Source organism: Lagopus muta, chromosome 1, assembly GCF_023343835.1.
Source record: "Lagopus muta isolate bLagMut1 chromosome 1, bLagMut1 primary, whole genome shotgun sequence".
Classification (NCBI taxonomy): Eukaryota; Metazoa; Chordata; class Aves; order Galliformes; family Phasianidae; genus Lagopus; species Lagopus muta.
The window spans coordinates 24,090,639-24,117,150 of NC_064433.1; the positions used below are offsets into that span (position 1 = coordinate 24,090,639).

Consider the following 26,512-nt stretch of genomic DNA (forward strand, 5'->3'; position numbering starts at 1 on the left):
CACTAACTCTGGTTCTCAGGGAAACTGTTTTGAAAGCAGCACGATTATATATACATGGATATATGTGATATATATATATATGATATATATATACATGGATATATGGATGGATATACAATTATATCCAACTGTAGTGTTTTATGTGTTCAGATGGTCTTTTGTGATTTAGGTTTTAGTTACTATTCATTTGCAATCAAAAGGATAGAATCAGTTGTAACCATTTTGGCCATGGCAGGGGGTTGAAGGTCAGTGGTCTTCAGGGTCCCTTCCCATCTAAGCTGTTCTATGAATTAACCTTGTAATCCTCGTTCTGAACATATGACACTTCATGTTTTGTAAATTGCACTTCTTTTTGTGAAGCTTTGCAATTCCAAGTGGGAAATGTGTCCCATTATCGGAAGTACACAAAGAATGGTTGCTTACACTCCAGCTGGTGTTCTATACTTTTACTTTGTTGCTACAGAGCTGTGGTTTTTACCACAGGCTCCTTTACCCGCCTACAAAATAAGGCAGAAAAAAAAACTGTACTAAATTTGTCTGTAATATTCAGGTACTCCTTTATCTTTAACCCAAACTTAGATTTGATTGAATTTATTTCCAATCCCAGATTATTTATTTCTGTTTGGCTTTTTTTTTTTTTAAAGGAAATTTAATCTATTTTGGCTGTGTTCTTGCAAACTGCACTAGAACTGTGTAGACTATGAGCAAGGTATATTATACAAATATGGAAAGATATTTCCCTCAAATTTTATGCCTAGGAAAAAATAGATTTTATAATTATATGTGGAAATAGAATTTGCCTTAGGAAAAAAAGAGGACTAAATTTAATTATACTATTTTAAGTAAGATAAAGTGGCCAGTTATGCCTGAGTTAATGTCACTCATTCACTCTTTTTTTGGTTTCTTTTTAGAGCATGTTCTTTCTGAAACTACTTTCTCATATCTGCATTTTCATGCCCTCTAGCCACAGATTCAATTACTTATATAAATTTTCTGATTGGTTTCAGTCTTTTATTTACTTTTTTTTTTTTCCCCTCCCAGAAACTGTTTGGAATTTCAGTTTTGCTTTCATTTAAAGCAGAACATAGTGAAATCCAATTCATATTTTATCATAGAGGAAGTAATGAGCTTTAGTCAGTATTAGTTAATATTTAAGAAAATATGCAAAAGATTTAATAAATAAGAAAGCACTGAAGGTATCTTTGTTTTTTAATGTTTGTTTGTTGATAAATTTGTGTTTCTTCTTACTATGGAGTCAGAAGAATTGATAATAGCATAGTTACTAAGGTATTCCTTTTATTAATTTGAAAACTGTCCTAGCTAGGTCAGATTGCTTTAAGAACCTGTCAGTAGCATGATTTTCAATAAAGAAGTGCCTTGGTTCTAGAGAGAGCAAGCATTAAGAGAAAATTGGAAATGTGAGCACAGATTGTTTCAGTTACACATTCTCTTGAATTAATGCTATGATATTTGCCTTTAAATGTGAGGCAGTTCACTGTGTTGCCCTTTTCATTCCCAGTAAGGAAGGGTGCCAACTTTTGTCATTAACGTTGACCAGACTGCACAGCAAGAAATTACAATGAACATTTATGGCCTGATTCGAAATCTGTGACAGTGTTTTCATTAACTTCAGCAGCCTTTCAACTGGTGCCAAAGTGCTTCTGCTCTGTTTGGATTCCTACTTTTCAATGGCTGCAAGACTTCAAAATGGAAACAAATCTAGGCAGTTGGATTTTCATACCCCTGGGATTTCTGCTTTCACTTTCTTCTTGGTTTTGCGCTTTTTGTGTCACTCTTCACTGATGTATGTTTTTTATTTTGCTCATTTCTATGATGATCTCTATGATTATTCTCTCTATACAATTGGCTTAGAAGATAAAAGTGGGGGGTGAGATACTGATCTGGGCTCTGAAATTAACCACCTCCACATTCTGAAGCTGATGCCAGAAGCTGTTTTTGTCTGTCCCTCTGCCCTTCATCACTGCACGTTCTACACGCTTTCACAGATGCTTCACATTTCCTAACTTTTTGTTTCTGTGATGATGGACCTGTAATAATGGTTATTAGTATTTCTGATGGCGCTTTTTTTTTCCTGGATGAATGCAGCATTGTTTTTGTTTACATTGATGATAGAAGATAAACTTACCTTGTTATCCAGTTCTCATATTTTCCTGTGAAAAGATTCCATCCAATGACAACTTAGTATAGTGAATTTCATCATTCAATTGCAACATTGTTTTGGTGTGGGTTTTTTTTTTTTTCTTCTCCATTTCAACATGTTCAAGCAAAAAATTAAAATACCATGTATGGCCCAATAAACATTCCTTTTTTTTTTTTTTTTTTCTATTTCTATTAAGGCTTAAAAAAAAAAAAAAAAAAAAAAAGAAAAAAGAAAAGAAAAGAAACACACCTTTTTCAATAGTGAAGGATTCCCAGCAGTATTATTCCCAAACTGCTTTGCAGAACAAAGTTCCTGCTGATAGTTTAGTGTCAAGCTCACCAAACTGCCCCAGGTGATTCCAGTACAAACCAAATTAAGTTATAAAATGAAGGCAGAAGCTTGAACGAACACTATCAGTATTTGGAGTGTCACACAAGCAAAGCTGGCTATCATTAACTACCATGCCAAGGGAGTAAAGAATAAATATGAACTGCTGCTTTAAAGACATTGATGTATATGAACAATTAGCACAATTAGTTTCAAAAAATGATGAGAGATAGGAAAAATAAAAGCATTTTTTTTTTTTTTTTTTTTTACAGTAGAGAGGGTGAACAGAAGTTTTTTTTCAAACCTTCGGCATTTTGTCAGAGTCAGCTGTTGTCAAATGTCAGAACTGTAAATGCAGTGCATTTTACCACTTAAAATATGTAGTTCACTTCATATGTTCCTTCCTTAACTTTTTCACATGTTTGGAAAATGTTTAAAATTCCCAAAATATCAGAAAAACAAATATTAATGAAGGTATTGATAGTCAGAAAGAAACTCCAGAATTGAAGTTGAATGTAATTCCATCCATCTTTATACAGAGATTATCAGCAGCTTCAAGCTGGGTTTGTAACTTAACTCTGTAGTTGTACTGATGACTTTTTGTAAGTCATAATTAATATGAATTCTATATTAATAAGTTGAATAATAAGCTAAACTTGTGGTAATACTGCAAATACGCTTCCTTTACATACTAAGCTAGTGAACTTAATTGGAAATGACAAATTCACTTGCTTTTAAAACAAATAGAAGATACTCTTAGCACTTATTTTTGTTGCTTTAAACAGGGGTTTAAAAGAAAGCTATGCATTCTTTATTAACTCTACTCAGATGATGGCTTGTGTAACTCTGGATGTTAATTAAATTTGCTCGAAACATCCCAAACCTTTTACATCTGTAGAATTCTTCTGGATTAAATTTTGGGTTTTTTTTCTGAAACACGGAGCAGATCATCCCAGTAAGCTGCTTTTCTGCTGTATATGTTAAAGGTTGGGTAGCACTTACTCAGCTCGATGGAGCTGGAAGTAATGCTCTGCCAGCTCTACTTTAGTGTTGAGTGTCACTGAACCTCAGTAAAGTCTGGGCAAGTTTGCCTTGTATTGTCAGATTTCAGTCTCAGATCCTAGCTTGTATTTGCCTGCAGAACACAAATAAAACCTACTTACCTAAGAGAGAAGTTGAATGTGCATCTTCTAAAGGGAATAGTTAAAATAAGAAAAGATCTTTCTTCTATTTTCTATTGCAGTCCTGGGTCAAAGAAGAATCCACAATTTTTTTTATACCTTATGCAAAAAACTTCATATTCTTAACAAACCCCCTACTAAAACTCAAAATTAATGGACGCAACATTTAACCAAGATAACTCCTAAGCTTTTATAGCTTTGAATTGAATATGTCTTTGAGCTGGGTGGCTTGGAAGCTTTCACAAGTAAATTTTATATAGCCTCTCTCATTCACATATTGTTTACGTATTGCTGAGTAAAATATTACCTTGAAGCATAGCTCAGTATTTATTTCTGCAAGTTGTTTTGTTTTTCCCCCCCCGCAAAGTTACTTTAAGTTATTAAGGGCTCTTTGCATCATTTGTTTATATAGCAGTGGGTGAGATATAAATACTGACGTTTGAGCTAAGACTGTAAGGGAAGTGAATGCATTTTATTTTAGAAACTTTTTCTTGGCTACTTAAAAAAGCTAAAAGCCTTTGCAACATATCAGTAATTCACTTAAAGCTTATAAAAATTTCAGTAGTTTCTTAATTTTGTTATAATTTCGGCAGAAATCTAGTTGCTGCTACAGTTCATAACAAGATTTATGTTAAATTGCTGTAATGAAATCTTGTTTGCATTAACATCTGGTCACCCCTGTACACAGTATTTATTTTTTCAGATTACCTTCTAAAAGACAAAGCATCACCACATAACTTGAGCTAAACTAACAAATCTTGTCATTTTGAAGATCATTCTTAACATTCAAAGGAATACAGAAAATGCAGACTTTTTTTTTTTAATTTGTCTTCCTTCTAACTTCTGTTGCTTTAACTCACAGGCTGGTCTTCCTCCCTAACCCCTTTGTTAACAAGTGGTGGTCCTGTCCCCCTGGGTGGCAGGCCCACCCTTCTTCACCAAGCTGCTGCCCAGGGAAATGTCACTTTATTATCAATGCTGCTTAATGAAGAAGGACTGGACATTAATTACTCTTGTGAAGATGGCTATTCTGCCTTGTATTCTGCTGCTACGAATGGACACACAGGTAAGCAATTATAAGATTTGTTTATGTTCAGTACATTCATGTGAAATAGTAAAATCTTATTTCATAAGTTTTCAATACTAAATTAACCAAATTTTGGATCTGTACCAAGTTACTTGGGAAACAAACTGTCTTCATTTTAAACTTGATGAAATAATCTTAGTTCATTCTCTACATTCTACTGAAGTAGTTAGCAGTTTTCTTTCCTGTCTTTCCCAACCCTTGGTCTCAAGGTGGTAGCATCTGTTGAACCTCCCAGCAGTCAGCCTTCATATTTTACAGGTAACTTTATAAAGTGAGGAACATTGTAGTGAAAGATGTTTAATTGATACAAACTCTAAGCAATGATTTTTCTGACAATTAACACAGATCTTTTGAACAGCAGCTTTCTCAAAAATCAGCGTACAGTTAACTGTAGTTTTTCATACAGATTTAAAAACCTGCAACCAAGAGTGTTATGCTCGTTTTTCGGCACTGAAGACGAAGTTCTTCAATACAAATGACTGAGATTTCACTAATTTTAGTAAAGTCTTGATTTTTTTTCTGTCAGGTGAAACACACTGTCTTAAAGACCTTTGCATTCATGACTACTTTGTGACTTTATCTAACAGTGCGTCTATTTGTGACATAATTAGAAGTTTCTGACTCACTGTTTAAAACAGTATTTGCAGAATTTTTTTTTTCTTTTTCTTCTGAAGCCTTTTTAAAGTCAGAGTGTAAATTGAGGTTCTCAAATCCATGCTTAGACAAATAGTATACATTTTTCTGACACATTCAAGGTTAATTGTGCTAGCAGACATAGGGACGGGAAGAATTTTCTTTGTGTCCATAATGTATTTTTTCTTTCTTTACTAAGTGCTGTGATTTAGTTTCTAGAATCATCTGAACCTTTCTGTTTGACAGATATTTGCTGTTGCCTTGTGTTACAGTTGGTGTTAGAGCTGGAAAGATTATTGTGGTGAAAACGGGAAAAGAAACAAACAGGGAAGGAATTCTTACCTGTGTCCAAAGATGTAGGTCTAAAGATGTAGGTCTAAAGATGTAGGTTTATAGGAAAGACTCCACTGAGAAGGGATCTCCAGCAAGAGATCCTTCCCTAGGGGCAGTCAGCCCTTAAATGGGGTCTAGGAAGTGACTTGCCTTCACCTGTGCTCTGCGGCTGACTCAGTCCTTTCCCCAGGTGTCCATCAGTGGTTAAGGCCATGACTCAGCAGTTCCCATACACTGTGACCCTTAAAATATTGGAGAAGTCCCTTTCTTTTATTTTCTTTTTGTGCAATTTATTGTTCTCAGTAGTAAGGGTCCCATTTTATCACAATGTGGGGAATTTTTTTCCCCCTCACTGAATGAATGTTCTGTAGATTCTTCTAGATTTATGTCCTTGGATGGTGTTTGTGGGTGACAGTGCTTGCTCTGATTTTTCTCTTGTCTTGTATTCCTAAGCTGTTTCCAAGCAAATACCCTGAATTTCAATTTCAATTACTAAACAGCTCTTACTGACAGCAAAAGCAATTTGTTTGCTTGTTTTATTGTGAAAATTTCAAATAACAGAGGTCCCTGAGTGATGTATGAAAACAAACACATGTACAGACATCCTATAGTTGTTGGTATCTTTTACATTTTAAGATAAAAATTATATTACAGTGGTTTTAGCATTACACTTCCATTTATAGTTTCAGGATGTGTGAAGTACTTTCATTCACAAATCATCGCATTTTAGTGACTAAAATTGTATGAATTCTGAATGAATCACGCAGCAGCATTTATGTCTTAATAGATTGTGTGAAAATTGAGAGTGATGTGAACAATTAGGTTCACAGTATTTTTGGATAAAGATTTTTGTGTTTTGATATGTAATCCTTTGTTTGTTACTTGCATTTTGTTCCAAAAAGCGCAGATAAGATGCAGCTCTTCAAAATGCAGGCTTTAAATAGATGTAAATACATAGAGACTTAAGAATTATAGGGATTAGTATCTTATTTTAAAAAGTCCTTTTTAATAGCTTTCTTAACTAAACAGCTGGGAAAAATAAAGGATGCTGATGTAATATTAAGAAGGATTAAACCATTTAATTTTACAAACTTTTTCACTGCATTAAGTAGGATTGTCAATGGTAAATTGCTGTCTTTACAGTATTTTTTTCCCCTCCTCCTGTCTTTCTGTGAAAGACCTAACACATAGTCTTAACCTAAAGGGTAAGAACACCATGATTTGATTTATCGAAAATACTTTCAACCTGAAGTTAGTGACTAAATGGATTCAGTGATTTATGGGACTCCTTGTTTTCTCTAAATCAACTAAACAGATTTTTTTAATTTCTCCTGGGAAATAGTTGGCCAGAAGAAAAGAGTAGCTCAGGATTTGTTAGGGGCTCCCATCCTGAGTACCCCTTCAGAAACAAACACTGTGTTTCAGAGTGGCTGGGAAGAGTGGAAAGCAAATGGTCTCCGTGTGCTTTCAGTGAATAAATACAGTATTTAAGATCTGTGGTTAACTAAAGAAAGGTAGAGCACTCTGTAACCAAGACAGTGGCAGCAGCTGTTGTGTCCTTTGAGTTCAGTCTGTAGAGAAAATTGACAGCTATGCAATAAAAGAGAACACTCAAATGTTCTTTCTTAATCTGTTCTGTTTGCAAAATGTGTAGTTTTCCTGTTCATAAACAGTTGCCCTTTGAGAGCTGCAGATGAGATTTGTTTTTTTCCCAGCACATGAAGTTCATAGCAGCTCCTTTGTTTCTGTGCTCCCACAGTCCTGCATTTTGTAGGTCTTGAGAGAGACAACTTCACTCTAAAAATATACATAAATACTTCCTTTGTGTTTGAATGAGTGCTGGGAAACTTGTTTTTTATGATTTAGTCACCTAGCTGGGAGAACTGAACAGATTGTTCTGTCAGGCCATTTTGGTTTGATCCACTAAGAAAGCAGAAGTCACTTCAATCTGTGACACACTTGATAAAATGCGCAGTGGTTCACATGGGTAATACACAGAATCACAGAACTGTTTGTGTTGGGAAGGAGCATAAAGACAATCTTGTTCCAAGCTCCTGCCAAGAGCAGGGGCACCTTGAAGTAGGTGAAGTTGCCCAAAGCCTCATCTGTCTGCATATCTGAATAGCATTGGCAATTCTAACCATTCTCTGTCATATGTAAGGTTGCTGAGAAAAGGAGAAATAAATAGCAATAGTTCCCAATATAGAAATGTGAAGAGAATAATAATGATTATCCTATGTACTCAGCTATGTATTAGTTGTATGATTTTATGGTATAATCAATTCTCTTCTGCCCTGCGTGTTTGGAGGCTGTGGTATGATGGTTGATAGGAAAAACTGGGAATGTGGGAAGTAGAAAGGAGTGAGGTGCAGACATACAGCTACATGGAGTCAGCTCTGCCGAGCCGCTGGGTGCATCTGCAGTGTTTGCCAGCACTCTGGAAGAACTACCTACTGAGCTTAGATGGAGAGCAATGAAGTCTCCACGTGTTTGTGCTAAGGAACTTCCATGTTCTGCTTTTGCTTTGACCAAAACCTTTAACAACATCAGTGTCTGTCTTGTGCTTTCCCTCCTCATATATCCCCTGCACTGCTGATTGCTTCTATGGCAGACAGCAATGAACTGAAGTTAATGAGTCTGGGTAGACCCAAATTACCCTCCTCCAAATCCCAATCAAAAGTCCATCCAAAGGACTGAGGCTTCTTGGAGACTTTTGCTCTTTTACGTGATGTGCCATCAGAACAGGTTGCGTAGAGCTTGCTGGCTCATGTGTTATGCCTTCTGAAAGTAGCTATAATTCCTCATGCTTGCACCTGGCCCAGAGAATAAATGGCTCTTTTCAATGATCTTCACCAGAAACAGAATTTTCACATAGATAAGCTACAACCTGAATGATCTGCCAATCAATAAGTGAGTTAACTGTACTTTTTTGGAAAGGTGGTCTTGTTCTGTGCAATCTTTGTTGCTTCTGCATGGCTAACATATGCTTTGTGAACAAATCAAAGAGTATTCTAGCCAAATGCAACTTGTTTTTTTAACAACCTTCAAAAACTTTAGAAGTTTTAGGCATTTTAGGATATCAAGCAGGAATCCTTTTTTTTGTTGTTTTTTTTTTTCAAGTTGACTGTTTAATGTAAGACTGAGATTGAAATGGAAAAGGGGAAAAATGATGTAATAATGAGTATTTTTTTCTGTTACATAGTGATGGAAAACTTTATTTACTAATTTCTTACCTGTAGGAAGAGCAATTAAGTTAGTTAACATACTAAGTTCTAGTAACTTGTCCTCACAAAAAACCTTAAAAAAAAAAAAAGGAGCCATTTCAAATCAGGTCACATATTTAAGAATCTTAATTTGCAGTATAATGACTTGCAGTGTTTTAGAATCTTACTTCTTAAATTATTTGTTTAATCAGCTCCACAACATCCACGTTAAATATTTGAAAGAGTTGCAACAGGAGTTGAGTATGTTCAGAAACATTTTAGATGAGTCAGATTTCTAAGCAATTCTAAAAATATGTTGGGTCAAGAGTGAGAACTGTTGTTCAAGCTGGGTGTATTTTCAAAGTAGAAGTTTTATCTAAAGACTTATTTTTGTGTAGAATGAATTTGAAGATTTTAGAGCAGATTTAATGTTTTCTTCAAACTTAATTGCATTACATTAAACTCCAGTATATAGATGAACAGCAGTCCAATTGCTGTGTAATTAATTCTCTTAATTAGCTTTACCTATTCTATTTAGCATGTAACTTTGGAAAAATTTGAGTCAGAAAGATTTGGGGGGTTTTGTTGGTTTTTTTGTTTTGTTTTGTTTTGTTTGTTTGTTTGTTTGCTTGCTTTTGTAAGCTGACCTTATTAGTCATTGCAGTTCTGTGTCAAAGTGTCCTAAAACAAGGCTGATCAGCCTGCTGTTTGAGTTCCGTGTAGCTTGTGAACGTTTCCAATTCAGCTGTCATTTTGGAGGTGTCAGTGTGACTGCTGGGTAATTCAAATTTCCAGCTTCAGAAATACAGAAATGAGCTAACATTATGGAGTTGCCATTAGTGGCAGTTAATGGGATAATCCATTACTGGGATCTGGGTTGAACCATTTTGCAGTAGAGTGGTGCATTTTCAGCTCCCTTCTGCAAATTCTTCCAGAGCTTCTACTTTGGTTCATTAAAGTGTGGTGTATGGTTAAAAAAGACTGATGTCTGTTGCTCCAAGACAATGCTGCTCGAGCAGGTCTTATCTTCTGGTAGTTCTAACCACTTGTTTTTATTGCATAGTTTGTGTTTATTCTCAATTTATAGATTGCGTGAGTTTGCTGCTGACTGCAGAAGCACAAGTTGATGCTGCTGATAAAAATGGCTTTACACCCTTGTGTTCAGCAGTTGCTCAGGGACATGTCAAGTAAGTCTTAACATTTTTCCCATCAGCTCTTACTCTAATTTATATGCACTTTACATTATGTTATATAGATTGTCATTAAAATGTGTTTACAGCTAAGAACACACTAGTATTTAAATACTATTTATTGAAAGCAACTGCTCAAATTCATATTCACATATTCACATGCGTTTCTGGTTCTGATACTTTCCTTTTTCTTTGTTGTTTCCAATTGCAGCTCTTAGGGATGCTGAATGTGTGTAGTCTTAGTAACCAAAATATGATACTAGTCTGCACATGAGTCATGCCTTCAAATTTCTTAATTTTCTTCATGTTGTCAGCTACAATACAGGAATTCACCACAGGAGGAGAAAATACATTATTTTTACATCATTTTTTTAAGCATAGAGAACTGTGATTTGTCATATACGGAGACAAGAAAGAACATTTACCTAAGTGTTTGTATGAGTGATAGAATCAAATGCTTTAAACAATCAAAACAGATTTGGTTGTTTTTTCTTTTTAAGGTTTAAGTTTTCTTCATCTCAGTAAGTTTACACAGAAAGTTATGTGTGAGTCAAAGAATATTTCTAAGAACTTTTTCAAAATGTATTTACCATAATTTTTTGAAGCCCTTGTTTCAGAAAGATGGGTGTTCTATCACAGCATGATTGGAAAATTCTGTCATTTCTTTATACTGGGAAATAGTTTACAGCAGTTTGTCCAGATGATTTGTTTTCCTCTTAAGTGGAGGAGCTGAAAGTTGACACAGTGATTTTTTATTTTATTTTATTTTTTTCGGTTTTACTGTGTGTCATAGAATTGTAGGAAACAGAACTGGAAGTTGGAAGCAACTACTAGATAACCTCTTCCAGAGCACTTTTATCCAGAAAAAAAAGTCGTCATAAGTGATTGTATGGGTGTTATTTTATATTTAAACTCTTTTTGAACTGCAGAGAGAATAGACTAAAATTAATTTTTTTATGAAGTCTTCAGAGATGCTCAGGAGAGGTAGGGAAAGAGGGCTAACCCTATTGGGAAGAAAACTGGGCTTACATGAGGAAATGCAGGATCTTGGATCCAGTGCAAGCCCCTAATGAGAATTAAGTTCTATTGACCCCTCAGCCTAGTCTTCTGTTCTATTGCAGTAGCTGCTACCAACACAACCTAGGACATCTTTCTGGGGTAGTTTCCATTTGCTGTCCCTTCTAGTTTACTTCTCTTCTGGTGGTATCTAAAGCTGGTCCTACCAAAAAACACAGCTACCAGGAGCTTGACAGGAGAAATTGGAGTTTCTGGGTGCCTGTTTGTTTGTTTTCTTTTTAAAACTATTTTAAAAATCAGTAGTCAGGAAAGAAATGCTGCTCTATTGGTCATCTGTCAAAAAGTTTTTATTGGCCCTTTGAAATGAAATGTTTTAAATTGACATTTTAAAATTATACGCACAGTAGTTTAATATTTATGGGTTTAAAGTAGTCCAATTCATTACTGTACCTGATATGAAAGCATCCCATATGCCTACGTATGTATGTGTATGTGATTGGTAAAATCATGGGCTGATCTCCATCTATACAGTTGGTATTTTGCCCTCTTCAAATTAGATATTTAGGTATTCTAAGTTCTAATGATTTTGAATGTCAAATACAGGATAATTTTACTACCTTATTGTTTGCTGTAGGTGTGCAGAATTATTAATTATGTATCAGGCTGATATTAACCATGCTGCTGAAAGAGGACAGACACCTTTGTACCTGGCCTGCAAATATGGAAATAATGATTGTATTAAGCTCTTGTTGGAAAGAGGAGCAGATCGAACAGTAAAAACCAGTGTAAGTCAAAATAGTTTGTAAAGTTAGATTACATTGTACAATAATTGCAAACACCTAGAAAAAAATTATGTTATTTATTCAAAGTTTTCTTTAAATCTTAAAAATATAATGTAATTTGAAATTAGTATCATGGTTTTGCATCATACTTTCTTTTTTTTAAGTTGTGTATTTTCTATAAAATCTCCTAAAGTACACAAGTTCCTTATGATTTTAGTTATGTCAGCTTCAGCCTGCAGTTTGCTGCAGCACCAGATATACAAAACAGAACTCTTCTGCTTTGTACTATGAACTATTTTTATGGTGCAGAGTTAGAATTTTCTTCCATTTTTTATGTTACGGTTAATTATTCTTGCCTTTGAAGGAAGCCCACCAAAATTTGCCAGCCAATATTATAAAGCCTAATATATTGTAAATGAAAGAATATGGCATAAGGAAATGGAGAAAGGGAGGATAATCGTTTCAAAGTTAACATCTAGGTACTGCTCTCTTCTGCTACTTTCTTGAAATTTTTCTGAAGATTTTTAAGTAAGTGTGACAATAAATGTGTGGTTTAGGCTGTCCAGAGACACTAATTCACAGTAAATTTTGCTCTTTTTACACTGGATTTTTTTTATTCATTGATGCTGGTTTTGGAAAGTAAGTATTTTTTACTCAGGAGAAAGTTATGCTACGTGAAAATATCTGATAAATTGGTTAATGCAATGTGATACAGGTTATTGATCATTAGTCACGTTACTTTGGCACAAGATAAGGATGCGGTCTCTTAGCACCACACACAGTCCAGCAACACTTAGACTCTTCTAAGAGTTTTGAAGTCTCTATTATCCTGTCCATGGAAAAAACTGTAAAATTAGTGTGCTACATTTCCTTCTTTCTTTTTATACATATATACATGTATATTTATATATACAAGTAATTCAGTTTCCCAAAGGATAAATATGTTACTCTTATCTTTCAGTTTAATTTTCAAACAGAGTTTCAGAGTCATTCAGACTCATTGTTGATATGAGTTCTGAAGACGTTTTTCTGTGCTTGGTGGAAGTGTGCTTTTTGCTTTTGTTTCTTTAGGATGGCTGGTCACCCATTCATGCAGCAGTGGATTCTGGTAATGTTGACAGTCTCAAGCTCCTAATGTACTATGGAGAGCCAAACAATGGGAACTCTTTGGCTGATACGGAGCCTAATTCAAACTACTTTGATTTGGAGAGCAGAGAAGATGGCTGTAACACTAGAAGAAAACCTGTTATTTCTGCAGATCTCATCAACCATGCTGACAAAGAGGGTTGGACTGCTGCCCACATAGCAGCATCAAAAGGCTTTAAGGTCAGTCCATGTGAACAAATTACAGTAACCTGCTAGAGTTTATGTGAGATAAATCCTCTTTTTTCACTGTGACAAACTAAAACTTGGGTGGCAAGTCTAATTTTCTTATTTAATTTGCTGATACACTTGACTTAATAGAGACAGAAAGATACTTCCTTTGCATCATTAACTGCAGAAGCTACATATCCAGCTTAAATGTGATGAATAATTATTTTCAAATGCACACTTCTGGGGAAATAACAAAAATAGAGAATAGAATTAGCTGAGATTTTCAAAGCTAAGGTGATGTGAATCTCTACCAGAATGCCTGTTGATTGGGTGATGTGAATTTAATATGGATGTTAGATGGACATAGTTAAATTGTCTTTAAATGTAACTGGAAACTGTGAACAATTTCCCAGCAGGAAAAGGAATATTAATCACAGGGGCAGGGAAAATCTGATAAGGTGGGGACAAACCTGACAGATCTGATTGCATGTAGGAACATTTCTGGAGTATTTTACTTGACTTTTGACAAGATGTATTTATTTGTTTAGAAGCTATCAGTCAGATCTCACTGTTAAATTTTTATCCAAGGAGAAAATGAAGAATGAATGCTGAACACAGAAGAATGAGTTTTAGAATAATACAGTCCAAGACTTCAGAAAGTATCCTGTGGTTGCAAGGCTAATTCAATTCTGTCATTAGATGTGCTTTTTCTCCTGACAAATTTGCTGTGATAAACTTGTAATAGCCACAGGTTTAAAGATATGTTTATTGTATTAAATGCGTTTTTTACTCAGTAAATATGTTTGGGATATTAAGAATATAGAAGTTGCTTAATAACCATTTTTAGTACTGTTAACTCTTTAGCTCCATTCTCTAATCCTTTACCTCCACTGCCAGTACCATGTCGTTCATAACTCTACATGGTAACTGCATGTAATAGTGCTGGTACTGCACAGGTTTTCAAGATTGATAGGCATAAACAATTTACAAGTGAACTATGTTAGAGTGTTTTAGCTACTGAATCACAGGCAACAGAGCCAAGAAGGCTTCTTATTGTACTGAGGAAACAAACCTCATATTTTGTTCTATCCCACTTCTTTTTTCCTTTCCTTTCTCCCTTCTTTCAGTGTCACCGTTCACTCTTTCTGCTGTCTTCCATTCATTCCATCTATTTGAGAGATGGTTAACTAACCAACCTGATGAGAAAATATGCTGCTTTTTTTTCTGATTAATTTTTCATGGCACATTTAGTTGGCTAATTGATTTTTGAAACATTCTGACAAGTGCTGGAACCACTATGCAGTAAAATTCTGTCTCATGGGGAGCTATAGCTTAAATGACTATTATGTTTATGGAATGTGTCAAGAGTATTGTATGTACTGGCAGAAGTGTTTCTGTTACGGCAGCTGTAAAATAGGTAACAGCAGCCAATCTTGAAACAATTCCCTGGTCTGAACTGGAACTTTTGCTAGCTGCTTCTACGTACTTCCAAGATTTGGTTTCTGTACTGTGATTAAATCCAGAAGTTAACAGCACAGTATTATGATAATTTGCAGTGGTGCACTTTTTTGATACGGATAGCTGTCCTTGAAAGACACGTCTGAGGATGGCAGTGCTTTCATGCAGGCTACCCATACTGATGTCGAATGGGTGACCATTAGAAATCAGAACTTAATCAGTCTTCTGTCCACAGATCAAACAACATTTAAAATATAGTTGGGGGCTTTTTTCTTCTAGTTCTGAAAGACTTGTGTAATTGATTTTTTTCTTTTTACAGTATGATTGCACCAATCCAAATTCATCCGCTAGTGCCTTGTTTCTAATTGAGTGTAATGAATCTTTGCTTTTGTTAATCACATTACGTCTATTTTTAAGTCTTTGAATTTTAGCTGCCGGAAGGGGGGTCTGCAAGGTGACTTTAAAACAATTGTTTTTTCTTTTGCTGTCTGTCAGTTAAGATGTGAGGCATGAGGAATCACATCCTTACTGAAATGCAAACTGGATTGCCATTTGAAAAGTTTTTTTTATTTAGTCTGTATTACACTTCAGAATTGCCTTTGAAAGCCCAGACCTTCAAAACAAAATATATTGAAATGGCCACTGTTGTATCACATTGCAACATGTTGCAGGACTTCTGTTTCCTTATGTGAATATATAAACTTGTGGCCAGATGTTAAGAACTGATCACTTCAGTGGATCAGCACTTGGTGTCTGAAGGCTGACGGTGCCTGGCTGTAGTGTTCTGCTTTTTCAAAATCTTGGTTTGAAACTTTCAAGACTGCCATACAGTACACCTGCTTTTCAACGTAGTGAGGGACTTCATTTGGACACCTGTAGAAATTCTGTAGCTGGTCTTTGGAAATGCATGTATAAGAATTTCAATTAGGTATCTTAACTGCATATTGATAGAACAATTTGATACAGCAAATGGACAAGAAAATAATACAGCTCTTACCTTTGCAGAACTGTCTAGAAATCCTTTGTAGCCATGGTGGACTAGAGGCTGAAAAAAAAGATAAATGTAATCGAACATTACATGATGTTGCTACTGATGATTGTAAACATCTCCTAGAAAACTTAAGTAAGTAATCGCTATCAGCAATATGCAAAAATGTCTTTTGCTAAAGAACTTGTGGCTCAAAGAGGTGGAAATATTAAAAGGGAAGCCATCCATTTTTTGTCACCGTAAAATTTTCTTTTTTTTAACTTAGCAGGTCAGTGTTCTCCAAATTTTGCAAAAGTTTGTGGTAAAATTTTATTGGAGAGTATTAAATGATTTATGTCTTTCTAATTTTAAACCACATGAAACACTGGTACACTGTACACATGCAAACATCAATATACTTGTAACATTTCTCAATTTAATGCTAGTAACTAATTTTTCCAAAGCTATTTTTTTCCTTGACCTTCATTCTCACCTTTTCTTCTAATTCTTGCAGAAAAAGCATTGAGTGATGGATAGCTGTCATATTTCCTTAGGCTAACACAGTCATCTAGTCTTTGAAAGCACTATTTTATTTGTCACTTGTTTATAGTTATGGGGATTTTTTGCTTAATATTCGAAGGAAGTCTTAGAGAAAACATCAAACAATTTCTCTGTACCAGCATGAATAGCTTCTCTCAGAAGACTTTTTTTTTTTTTTTCTGGAACCTGTCCTCTTCCTTCTCCTTAAGTTTTCTTAAAATCCAGTGAAGTGTGCTGGCCTGGGTATTTCTTGATTTACAGCTTAGTCCATCCACTCACCAATTCTTTTTTTCTGTTTCTCTATAGTCAGAAGTTCTGCGTTGGTAGATTTGTATTTCATACACTTTTGTGTTCATGTTGTGAGTGTAGGTCTGTGATGAGTCAAGTTCATTGATTCTCAGGAAATTAGAGCAGCTTTGTGAGCTGGTTCTGATTTTTTGTCTTCCACTGTTGCGATATCCTACAATTTTACGCAATTCACTTTCTGATAGAAACTTCTCCTTTGTGGTCTACTTCTTTGTCAGACTGAAGCCAGTTTTCAGTTGCTGAATCTGCAGCCTACTAAGCTGATACTTGTATAATTTTTGTCAGTCCTAAAATCCTGTGTGTCTGCTCGGGCATATCACAAATCCAATTGCTTCTGTCAGCTTAGAACCCTTGGACTATGCTGTTTTTTTTTTAATTGCACTTATTTTCACTTTAAGGAATAATTTCTAAAAGGTATTGTTTGTGCAGTAGTTTGAAAATAGTTTCATTTTCACTTTTATTCATCTGATTGATCCATACAGACTTCTGTTGAATTTTATTCTAGTCTTCAAAGAGTAAGGTTTAAAATAATTTAGATTGCAACAGAATGCCCCATCCCTGGAGGCGTTCGAGGCCAGGATGGATGTGGCCCTGGGAAGCCTGGTCTGGTGGTTGGCAACCCTGCACATTGCAGGGGACTGAAATTAGATGAGCTTTGAGGTCCTTTTCAACTCAGGCCATTCTATGATTCTATGAAATTACTTTGATGTATTTTTCTAGTATGTGTATGTAAATTTTCTACTCTTTTTCTTTTAATGCTTTCTCAGTTTATTCACTAGCAAACCAAATACACAATTCTAAGTGGATTTCCTATCTTAGCTTTTATTTAAAGGCATTTGGCTTGGCTAACTGTGCTTTCCACTCGTGCAATTGAGCCAAAAAATTCCTTTTTACATTGATAATAAAACCATACACAACCACAATAAAGTGAAACATTGAGAAGCAACCTACCATCTGTCTTAATTTATAAGAAGTTAGTCTATAAAGAGGAAATACAAGAGTAAGTAAGTTTTGTCTTTCCTCCTATGATTTAAGTGATCATAATAATAATGATTTTTTTTTGTAATAGATACCTTGATATTTGTTTTTCATCACTGCTTTGGTTTTGTGGTGACCTGTGCTCTGCTTACATTTGCTCTTCTGTAGCAGGAGTCACACTGTGGCTTTCCTTTTAAATATTAGATGTTATTCATCTTCAAAGTCTAATAGTATAATTTTTATTGAGTTGTACAGTTTTTCTCATTTTTGTTTTTCTTTTTTCAACAGATGCTCTTAATGTGCCTGTAAGGATTTCAGTCAGTGGCATTGAACCAGCCCATTGTGGTACAGAGGAATTTGATACAGAAAATACAATATGCGCTTTAAATATCCGCAAACAAACAACATGGGATGATTTTTCAAAAGCAGTGAATCAGGCAGTGACAAATCATTTCCAAGCAATTGCTTCTGATGGGTGGAGGAGCCTAGAAGAGCTGTCATTTAATGGTGCTGCAGAATCCAACATTGGGCTCAGTGCAAGCAGTATATTATCTGTCAAACTAGGTATGAATACTGGTGTATTAAATAAAAGCAAAACTGAAATGTTTTCTTGAAATTGTGAAATCTTATTTCATCCCATGGTTTAAAATATACTTAAGGCTACTTTTGACAATTGCTGAACTTAAACAGTGCTATAATGACTACAGATTCAGTTAATAAAACATTGTTTATGCTTGCTGTTCAAGTATTACTCTAAAGGAATAGAGCAAGTTAAAAAAAAATCTTACATTTCTTGATCTTTCAGATGTTAGACTAAGAAAAACCAGTTCTGACTATGAAACTTTAAACATGCTGACATGAAAGTATTCATTAGTTTTAACTCAGTCTGGAGAAGAGGAGGCTCAGAGGAGACCTCACTGCACTTACAACTTCCTGAAGGGAGGTTGTGGTGAAGAGGGATTTGGCCTCTTCTCCCAGGCAACGAGCAGGACACGGGGCAGCGGCCACAAGTTGTATCAGAGGAGGTTTAGGTTGGACATAAGGAAGAACTTCTTCTCTCAGAGAGTGGTCAGGCACTGGAATGGCTGCCCAGGGAGGTGGTGGAGTCGCCGACCCTGGCAGTGTTCAAGACGCGTCTGGATGACGTGCTGCGTGATATGGTTTAGTACTAGTGGTGGCAATGGTGATGAGGAGACGGTTGGACAGGATGATCTTATAGGTCGTTTCCAACCTTGTGATTCTATGATTCTATGATTCTAACTGTCTATTTAGTGTCATCTGGGGGAACATGGTGTCCAAAGTCAATTAACTTTTTACTCAATTTAGAAATCCAAAAGAGGTATCTTTATTACTTGTTAAACAAAAGCCCACGCTATTGTCTGTTCAGTGCAACCAAACTGCACAATAAATCTAGACTGTAAATCATCAGAATAGGTGTAACAGAACATTCCCTGTTTTATGTAGTTTCACTTAACAAAGTAAAATATAAAAATGTTTTTAAAGGATCAAAACAGTAAGAAAATTGTTCAGAATGTGGTAGTAGTAACAGCTGCATAGGCCACTGAAACTTTGTATGCATCATCTTAAGTGCTCCTCCCCCAGAAAAAAACCCTGTTCATACTAGACTGGTCGAGTTACATTGTTTTACTGGAAAGGGAAAGGTAGTGCATCACCTGTAAAGATGTAAAGGCAATCTAGCTATTCACTCATCTATTAGTTGGATATCAACATCAGTACCATCAGTCCTCTATCAAACAGTAGTATTATTGTGCACGTGAGACTGATTTGTTTGTCAAATTGGTCAGCGTACACAGTCTCTGCAGGCGATGCCATATGCTTGAGTATGGGATGTTTTACATATTAAGGGAATCTCTCATTTTTTCTTTTAAACAGGAAACATTTCATGGTCAACAGGTCAGATTTTTTCCCAACCACCATGGGACTTTTTGAAGAAGAACAGAGCTGAACATATCACAGTGTTTTTGTTTGGTAAGTTTCAATTCATAATTTTCAGTTTTGACTGTTAAAACACTCAATGAAGTATTTAATTTCAGAATCACCACTGGATTTCTTCTTCAGTATCATTTAGAAATCAGAAATATCATATTTTGTTAATTCTTTAAGTAGGTTTGAAAGGATTTAGAACGTTTAGAAAATGCAGTGGCACATAAAAGCCCTACTACCTTTTCTGCATGTATAGTAGTATCTGTTTTACTTATGTCATGAATAACTGAATCTATGTTGATAGGTAAATGCTTTTAATTTCTTCACTATTTTAATTTATGTAGCCTGTAATTTTAGTAAGTTATTGTTGATGCTGTATAAAAAGCATGTGTAGCCCTTATACATACTTCTTAACATGAGAGATTTATTAAAGTATTTGCTTATCTCTTTCTTTTAAAGGACCTCAAGAAGGCTGCCTAAATAGTGTGACTTATGCATCTATGATCCATCTTCAGACTCTTCAGAACTACCTCCGCTTGGTGAGTACCAGTGCAGCTTCACTCCACATTGTTCATACATGAAAATGTTAACAGAGCGACTAAAAAAAATGTGATCTTCTACTCTAGGAAAGAATGCAAAGATTTCTAGAAAAATGAAGTAGGACAAAAGTTGTTATGTTAAAATAAAATTCCCCTTAAACCTTCTCCCAATAACTGTAGTTACATGAGGATATTCACTTCATTCTTTAAATAGCTGCCATCTGATAAACTGAGCTGCTTGAGAAAGTATATTAAAAGCTCTTCTATGTCTTATTTCCTTACAAAGTTACATAATTACAGCTTTCTAGGAAAAAGTAAATAAGCAGTAAGTAAGCAATTGAGACCTGGATTTTATGAACAGCTTTATCTATATATTTATATCTACTCGAGAGCTGCTATGAAGGGAATGCCTCCTATTTTATAATGTTGGCCTACAACATCAGAGGTGGATGCTGGCAGTATGACAGTAGAGGTTGAACCTTTCCACCAATATTTCATTAAATTCTGTTGCTGTGTGGTAGATGGCAGCAGAGGGGCAGTCTGACAAAGCGACTTCTAACATGGAAGCACTTACGAAGAAAAGACCTTGCTTTCAGAGTGACCTAGGTATAATACATATATATACATGTGTATATATACATACGTATAATACATATATATATACATCTGATGTTGATAGATGGGTAGATTTCATAGCTCTCAGAAGTTATTTAGTATCTGGAAATGTAGGGATAATTGGGTCATGCATGTTAACATTAATTATCAAGTCTAAAATCTGCATAAATTCAGCTGTGTACTTGGATAGAATTTTGTTGTTTAGAAGAACAGCTGTGAAAAATATTTCAAATATGTCATATGAACATTGTCTATTTTAAATCTGACTCAAAGAATTCTGAGTCTGTGAACTTCCAAGAATAATGTATTGTTTATCTATAGGTTGAACAATACCATAATGTCATCTTCCATGGTCCAGAAGGGAGTTTGCAAGACTATATAGCGTATCAGATAGCAGCCTGCATGAAGGTATTAACACAAACACACAAGGTTAGTTAGTTTGTCAATTGGAGTATTCACCATTTCACCAAATCCATACATTTTCAACACAGCAAAAACAAGTGGCTGCAGGATCTACATGTGATATCATTAAAGTGGAAGTGGATGCTGGTTTCTCCAAGGAGCAGCTTGCAGAATTGTTCATCAGTAGTGGTAAGCTTATTTCATCAGTCTGATCTCAGTAACTGGTAGGAAATGTTTTGTTCATACAAAGAAAAGAAATACATTAAAACATTTTGCTTAGTGGGTGGCGTGTTTTAACAGAAGACATACTTCTCTAGGTACTTGGCCAATAATGGTAAGAGTCTAAACTTTGAAGTAGAGCTAAGGTTCAAATGTACTGAATCAGAAAAAAATCTGCTATTGCCTAATTGTAGCCAATGTTTCAAAACATATGTGTTAGGGGAGTTATAATTGCTAGCTTTCTGGGAATGCAAGAAGTAGAGAAGGAATTCTTAAAAAGCCAGATCACTTCTTTTTGATATGTGCTTGTTTAGTAGATGCTTATGTGTTGTCCTATACCAAATTTTTGTTACCTGGACAGGCAAATGTTAGTTTGCTTGTATTATGTCACATTGGTACAGGACAAAGTTGTAATTCTGTTCAAATGAATAACTTTCTATTAATGGATGTGAATAAATGCATGTGGACTAAATTCTCTTTAGTTGTGTGCTCCACAATAAAGTACCCTTAGAGTGATCCTTAGGTTTCACCTGTGATAATTAGTGATTAACCACTGGTAAGGGTAAGAAAAGAGTTCAGATTAAACAAATGAAAGCATCAGTGAGAATAGATATTTTGGCTTAGTATCAACCATACAGTAATAATATAGTATATAATAATATCTAGCAATACATGCTGTAGATAAAATGACAGAGAATAAAATGTAATATATAGTATAATATATTACGCAGAGATCATTAATATAAGAACCTGAAGGCTGATATGATGATGCTTTTTTTTCTCTTTAACACTGTTCAAATTATCTTTGGCTCAAATATGGTTTGCCTGTTTGAAAGCTAATCTCAGCTTTGTATTCTGCATTTACCCCTTTGCAGCTTTCTCCTATTATTTTTTTTTCCCAATCTGATTGGCAGCCTGAGTTTTAAAGTCCAGTTTGTATCTGTTTGCTCTCTTGATTTCTTTTGTGCTTGCTTGTTTTTATTAACTTTCCCCTTGGTCATATTTACAACAAATGTATGTCTAGCATGTATTTGGAGTGCATTTTTGTCCTCTGTCAGAGTTTGTTTTTGCCTAAACAAAACAAGCTGAGAATGCATAATTTGATGGGCCCATTTTTTTTTCAGACTTTCTTTTTCAGACAGTGTGCTTGTGCTTTGTGTATTATGATGAAGATTATGGTCTCCTCTGACTTTTGCACATTTTTTTCACAAATTGTTACAACTGCTAGCCATTCTGATTTTGAGCTATTATTCAACATGTTTCTTGTTTAGATTTTTTTTAGTGCTAGTGGTGGCAATGGCCGCAAGTTGTATCAGAGGAGGTTTAGGTTGGACATAAGGAAGAACTTCTTCTCTCAGAGGGTGGTCAGGCACTGGAATGGCTGCCCAGGGAGGTGGTGGAGTCGCCGACCCTGGCAGTGTTCAAGAGGCGTCTGGATGACGTGCTGCGTGATATGGTTTAGTGCTTGTAGTGGCAATGGTGATGAGGAGGTGGTTGGACAGGATGATCTTGCAGGTCGTTTCCAACCTTGTGATTCTATGATTCTATGATTTCAATGTACGCCGTTGAAGTCAGGAGCAGAATTGAAATCTGAAATAATGTATCATTATAATGCTTATTAGATTCAGCTGCTACTGTTTGTAATTGTGCCTCAAACTGTCTCTGATTATTTAGATGATTCTTAGAGATACTGATGGATCTTCTGAAGAGAGAAAAGTAGCAAACAAGTAGTTCATCTTTCAGAACGATTAAGTTTCCTACGAATGTGGAATATTCCAGAATATTCTGTATCCATTTATCACTACATGGAATGAAGAGTAGATGTTAAAAGTTTAGGATGAACCAGTAGCAACTGAAATAAATGTTTCCAGATATCTTTGCTATTTTGCTGTTTATTTGTGGAAATCTTTCCTATATATGAATTTTGGTGTTCTTTTTTTAATATGGCTTTCACTTTTTTATTACTGTACTGTCCGAGATTCTTTCCATTGTTTTCATACATCTAATTTTGAACACTGTACAGCTTCCTCTGAACTTGTTAACAGGGAAAAAATTGGAAAAACAATTACTTTGTGTGAGTATCTGTAGAAGCTGTGTACATAAATAACTTTTTGATAAGTAGGCATTCATGAGCTTTTTATATTTCAGCTTGTCTGGTTCCAGTTAAACAGCCTCCTGTAAGCAAGACAACCATTGTGATTTTAGAAAATCTGGAGAGAGTATCTTTATCTGAATTACTCGGAGATTTCCTGGCGCCTCTTGAGAACCGTAGTTCAGAAAACTCTTGCACTATTCAAAGAGGTATTTAAAGAACTTGAGTTGAATAAATGTTTTTATTGCAGATCAGTTGTATTATAATACATGAAAAACGGGGAATTTAGAAAAGAAAAATATAATTTGTTCTGATTTTTTTTTCTTCTATTGAAAAATACAGCTGGCTAAATACACCATGTTAAATTTTAAGGGTAATTTATATGTCGTGTCATTTTTTTCTTTCAAATACAGTCACTGCTTCTTGCTTTTATATGACACGTAGAAACATTTGGGTGTTTCAGTAAAATTTGTAATGGTTCACTTTTAGCAAATGGAGCTTCTGGTGCCTTTTACTTTCATGAGAACTGCTTTTTACTGGGGACAATCGCCAAGTGTCATCTTCATGGATCTGACCTGCTAGTCCAGCAGCACTTCCGTTGGGTTCAGCTTAGGTGGGATGGAGAACCAATGTGTGGCTTGCTTCAGAAGTTTTTAAGAAGAAAGGTTATAAACAAGGTAAGCAGAACTGGAATCGACTTCTCTGATTTTGTTCTTCACCAAGTCTGAAATATGTACAGTGGTAATGTCAAAAGTTGATCAGATAACTGAATTGTTTCAGGGAAAAAGCCAAACCAAAGTGAAAACACATTTATTTACAGGAATATATGCAATATCTGTAAATGTTGTGCTTGGCTTTAATATAGGAAGGTGTGTGTCTCTGGTTGCATGGCATTGGTTGGCTGCAATAATGATACTGCTTATAGTTGCTTATCTCTTGTATGAAATATGCTTAATTGCTGTTTTTCTTCTTTTGTGTGAGTATGATGAATAAGAATCTGTTCAGCAAATGTAAAATCCCTTTCTCAAGGAATTATTTTGTACATCACAAATAAGATAGTTATATGCTCTGTGTGTATTGTGTAAGCTTTATGCAGCTAAAAGAGTTTTAATAAGCAGTTCAATAGAAAAGAAAGGTGAAAAACATCATTTGGGAGGTCATTTTGAGCCAGTAGGCCTGCTGAAGTTGCAACAAAGTCCAAAAGAGAATTAAAGATGGAAGCCTGTTTTAAAATAAATAAATAAATGGGGGATAGGAAATGAAAAGATAGATGTGGCCAAAAGCAGAGCAGTAATTTTGAATGTTATTTGGAAAAAAAAAAAACATTCCTGTGTGATAGCAGCTATTGCAGACAGTCAGGCAGTGTTAGAGAGTGGGAGGGGAAGTTTAATCAGAACAGCTGCAAAGGAAGATAATCTTGGCAGCAGAGTTTTGGACAGACTTAAAAAGGGAAATTGTTCTAGGAATAGAAAAAACTGTCAGTAGTGAAGAGTCCTGATCTGGGACAGCAGAACTAGTGTCAGTTGAGTTTACAGCTGTACGTATCTTGGTTATCCTTGGAGATGCCATCCTTTTCACCCTGTGCCACAGTTCTCATCTATAAAAGCTTACTGACTTGGAGAGATTGAAAAGATGAAATTTCAGTCGTGATAATGAGAAAGTTTTAAAACAGTCCTAAATATTCTTTGATTACCAGAAGCAGGGGTACAGAATATAAATGGAGAGTAACGTGGAATGTAACAATTAAACTCTTAACAAATTACTTGGATTACATTTTTTTCAGGTTCTTTTTTCTCATGTTTACTTTTATTCTGCAAGTGTTAAATCTTTATGTCTGCACTGATGTGGTAGGCAGAAATGGTGAGTCATTGTCTGGCTGAGGGTCTGAATGGTTTCCAGACTTCTTGCAAAGAATGACAGCAAGTAGCAATTGCGTGTGGGCAAGGAGGTGGGATGGTTGAAATTGCTGTCTTGCAAACACACGGTAGTGTTGAAATGAGATATAGACCAGAGGATGGTGCAATATAAGTGCATATCAGAATTCTCCATGCACTTGAGGAGAAAAGCTTGAGAATACAGCCTACACTGGAGAAGGTCTAAAGTGGGATCGAAGCCTGATCTTAGGACAGGAGCACTGTGATTCTAGATCATTTGAGATCAGAGAGAAAGACTTGTCCTCAGCTGAGCACAAGGCCAAGCAATACACTAAAGCAGATAATTGCAGGAGCAGTGGTGCTCTGACTTGGTCACAGACATGGCTTGGATCAAAATTCCTCTACCAAACTGCTTTACTTACCAGAATGATGACAGCATCGTGTGCCATGTCGTCTTCAGACTATTTTGTTTATGCTAAAAGCAGTCCTTAGTCTCATAGAATAAAGACAAACAATGTGAAAAGTTTGTACCTCTAACTAGCAGAATTTGGATAGCAGTCTCATTAAGGTTTCTTCTCCAAAGCAGGTATTCTGATGGTGACTATTTTAAGGAAAAAAAAACAAAAAACAATGCAGATGAATTTGTTTTTAGAACTATTTTTAAGACTATTTTAAAGGCCCATGCTCTGTATTCTAATAGCTAGTTTATGCCTTAATGTTAATGTTCTCAGATGAAAAGTTCTTTTTCTCCTTGTTTCATTAGGATACACGGGAACAGTTGAAGTGTTTTTCTCTATTAACATTAAACTCTTCAGCTGTAGATTCTGTGGGAGCTGTTCAAGGAGCTCTGGCTTCAGTGCTGTCTAATACTGCATCTTTTAAAGCTTCCTCCAATTCAAACTGTTCCAGAATATAATCCTAGGACTAGCATGATGAGGACTAATTTGGACTCACTTGAGCTAAAAGATTTTTTCTGGAAAAAAAGATTTTTCTTTTACCAAGGAAAATTCCTTATTAGTACTAAAGATAAGACCAAGTTAGAAATCCGCAGAGTACGTGCCTGGATCAGGCATTCCTATTTGGTTGGATGGTGTATTCTTTTTTATACTCAACTTTTATTATATATATTGCATATGGTAGATGCCTTTTATATCTCTTATCTTTAATGTCATATAAAATAAAGTGCACTCAAATTTGTTTCTTTGTTTCCTACATGAGAATAGAAGTATGTCAGCTCGTTGATAAGGAGACATAGTTGGGGAAATAAGAATATAACAAGATTTCAGTATACTCCATAAGCAAGTTTGAGCAGTTATTGTCTGCACTTGACTTTCATGATAGGAGAGGGGA

General features: G+C 35.3%; 1 protein-coding gene across 5 annotated transcripts in view; it reads left to right on the plus strand.

The window, feature by feature from the left end:
• Positions 1 to 26,512, plus strand: part of CTTNBP2 (cortactin binding protein 2) — a 125,964-nt gene that overhangs the window by 88,341 nt on the left and 11,111 nt on the right. For all 5 annotated transcript variants that reach the window (XM_048946642.1, XM_048946651.1, XM_048946658.1 and 2 more), the window contains 12 exons: positions 4,532 to 4,735; positions 10,013 to 10,112; positions 11,767 to 11,917; positions 12,986 to 13,240; positions 15,692 to 15,809; positions 17,766 to 18,041; positions 19,371 to 19,466; positions 19,881 to 19,960; positions 20,897 to 20,983; positions 21,067 to 21,166; positions 23,345 to 23,497; positions 23,778 to 23,965. In XM_048946642.1, coding sequence (XP_048802599.1) covers positions 4,532 to 4,735; positions 10,013 to 10,112; positions 11,767 to 11,917; positions 12,986 to 13,240; positions 15,692 to 15,809; positions 17,766 to 18,041; positions 19,371 to 19,466; positions 19,881 to 19,960; positions 20,897 to 20,983; positions 21,067 to 21,166; positions 23,345 to 23,497; positions 23,778 to 23,965 — 1,808 coding nt within the window. The remainder of the gene's footprint in view (positions 1 to 4,531; positions 4,736 to 10,012; positions 10,113 to 11,766; positions 11,918 to 12,985; positions 13,241 to 15,691; positions 15,810 to 17,765; positions 18,042 to 19,370; positions 19,467 to 19,880; positions 19,961 to 20,896; positions 20,984 to 21,066; positions 21,167 to 23,344; positions 23,498 to 23,777; positions 23,966 to 26,512) is intronic.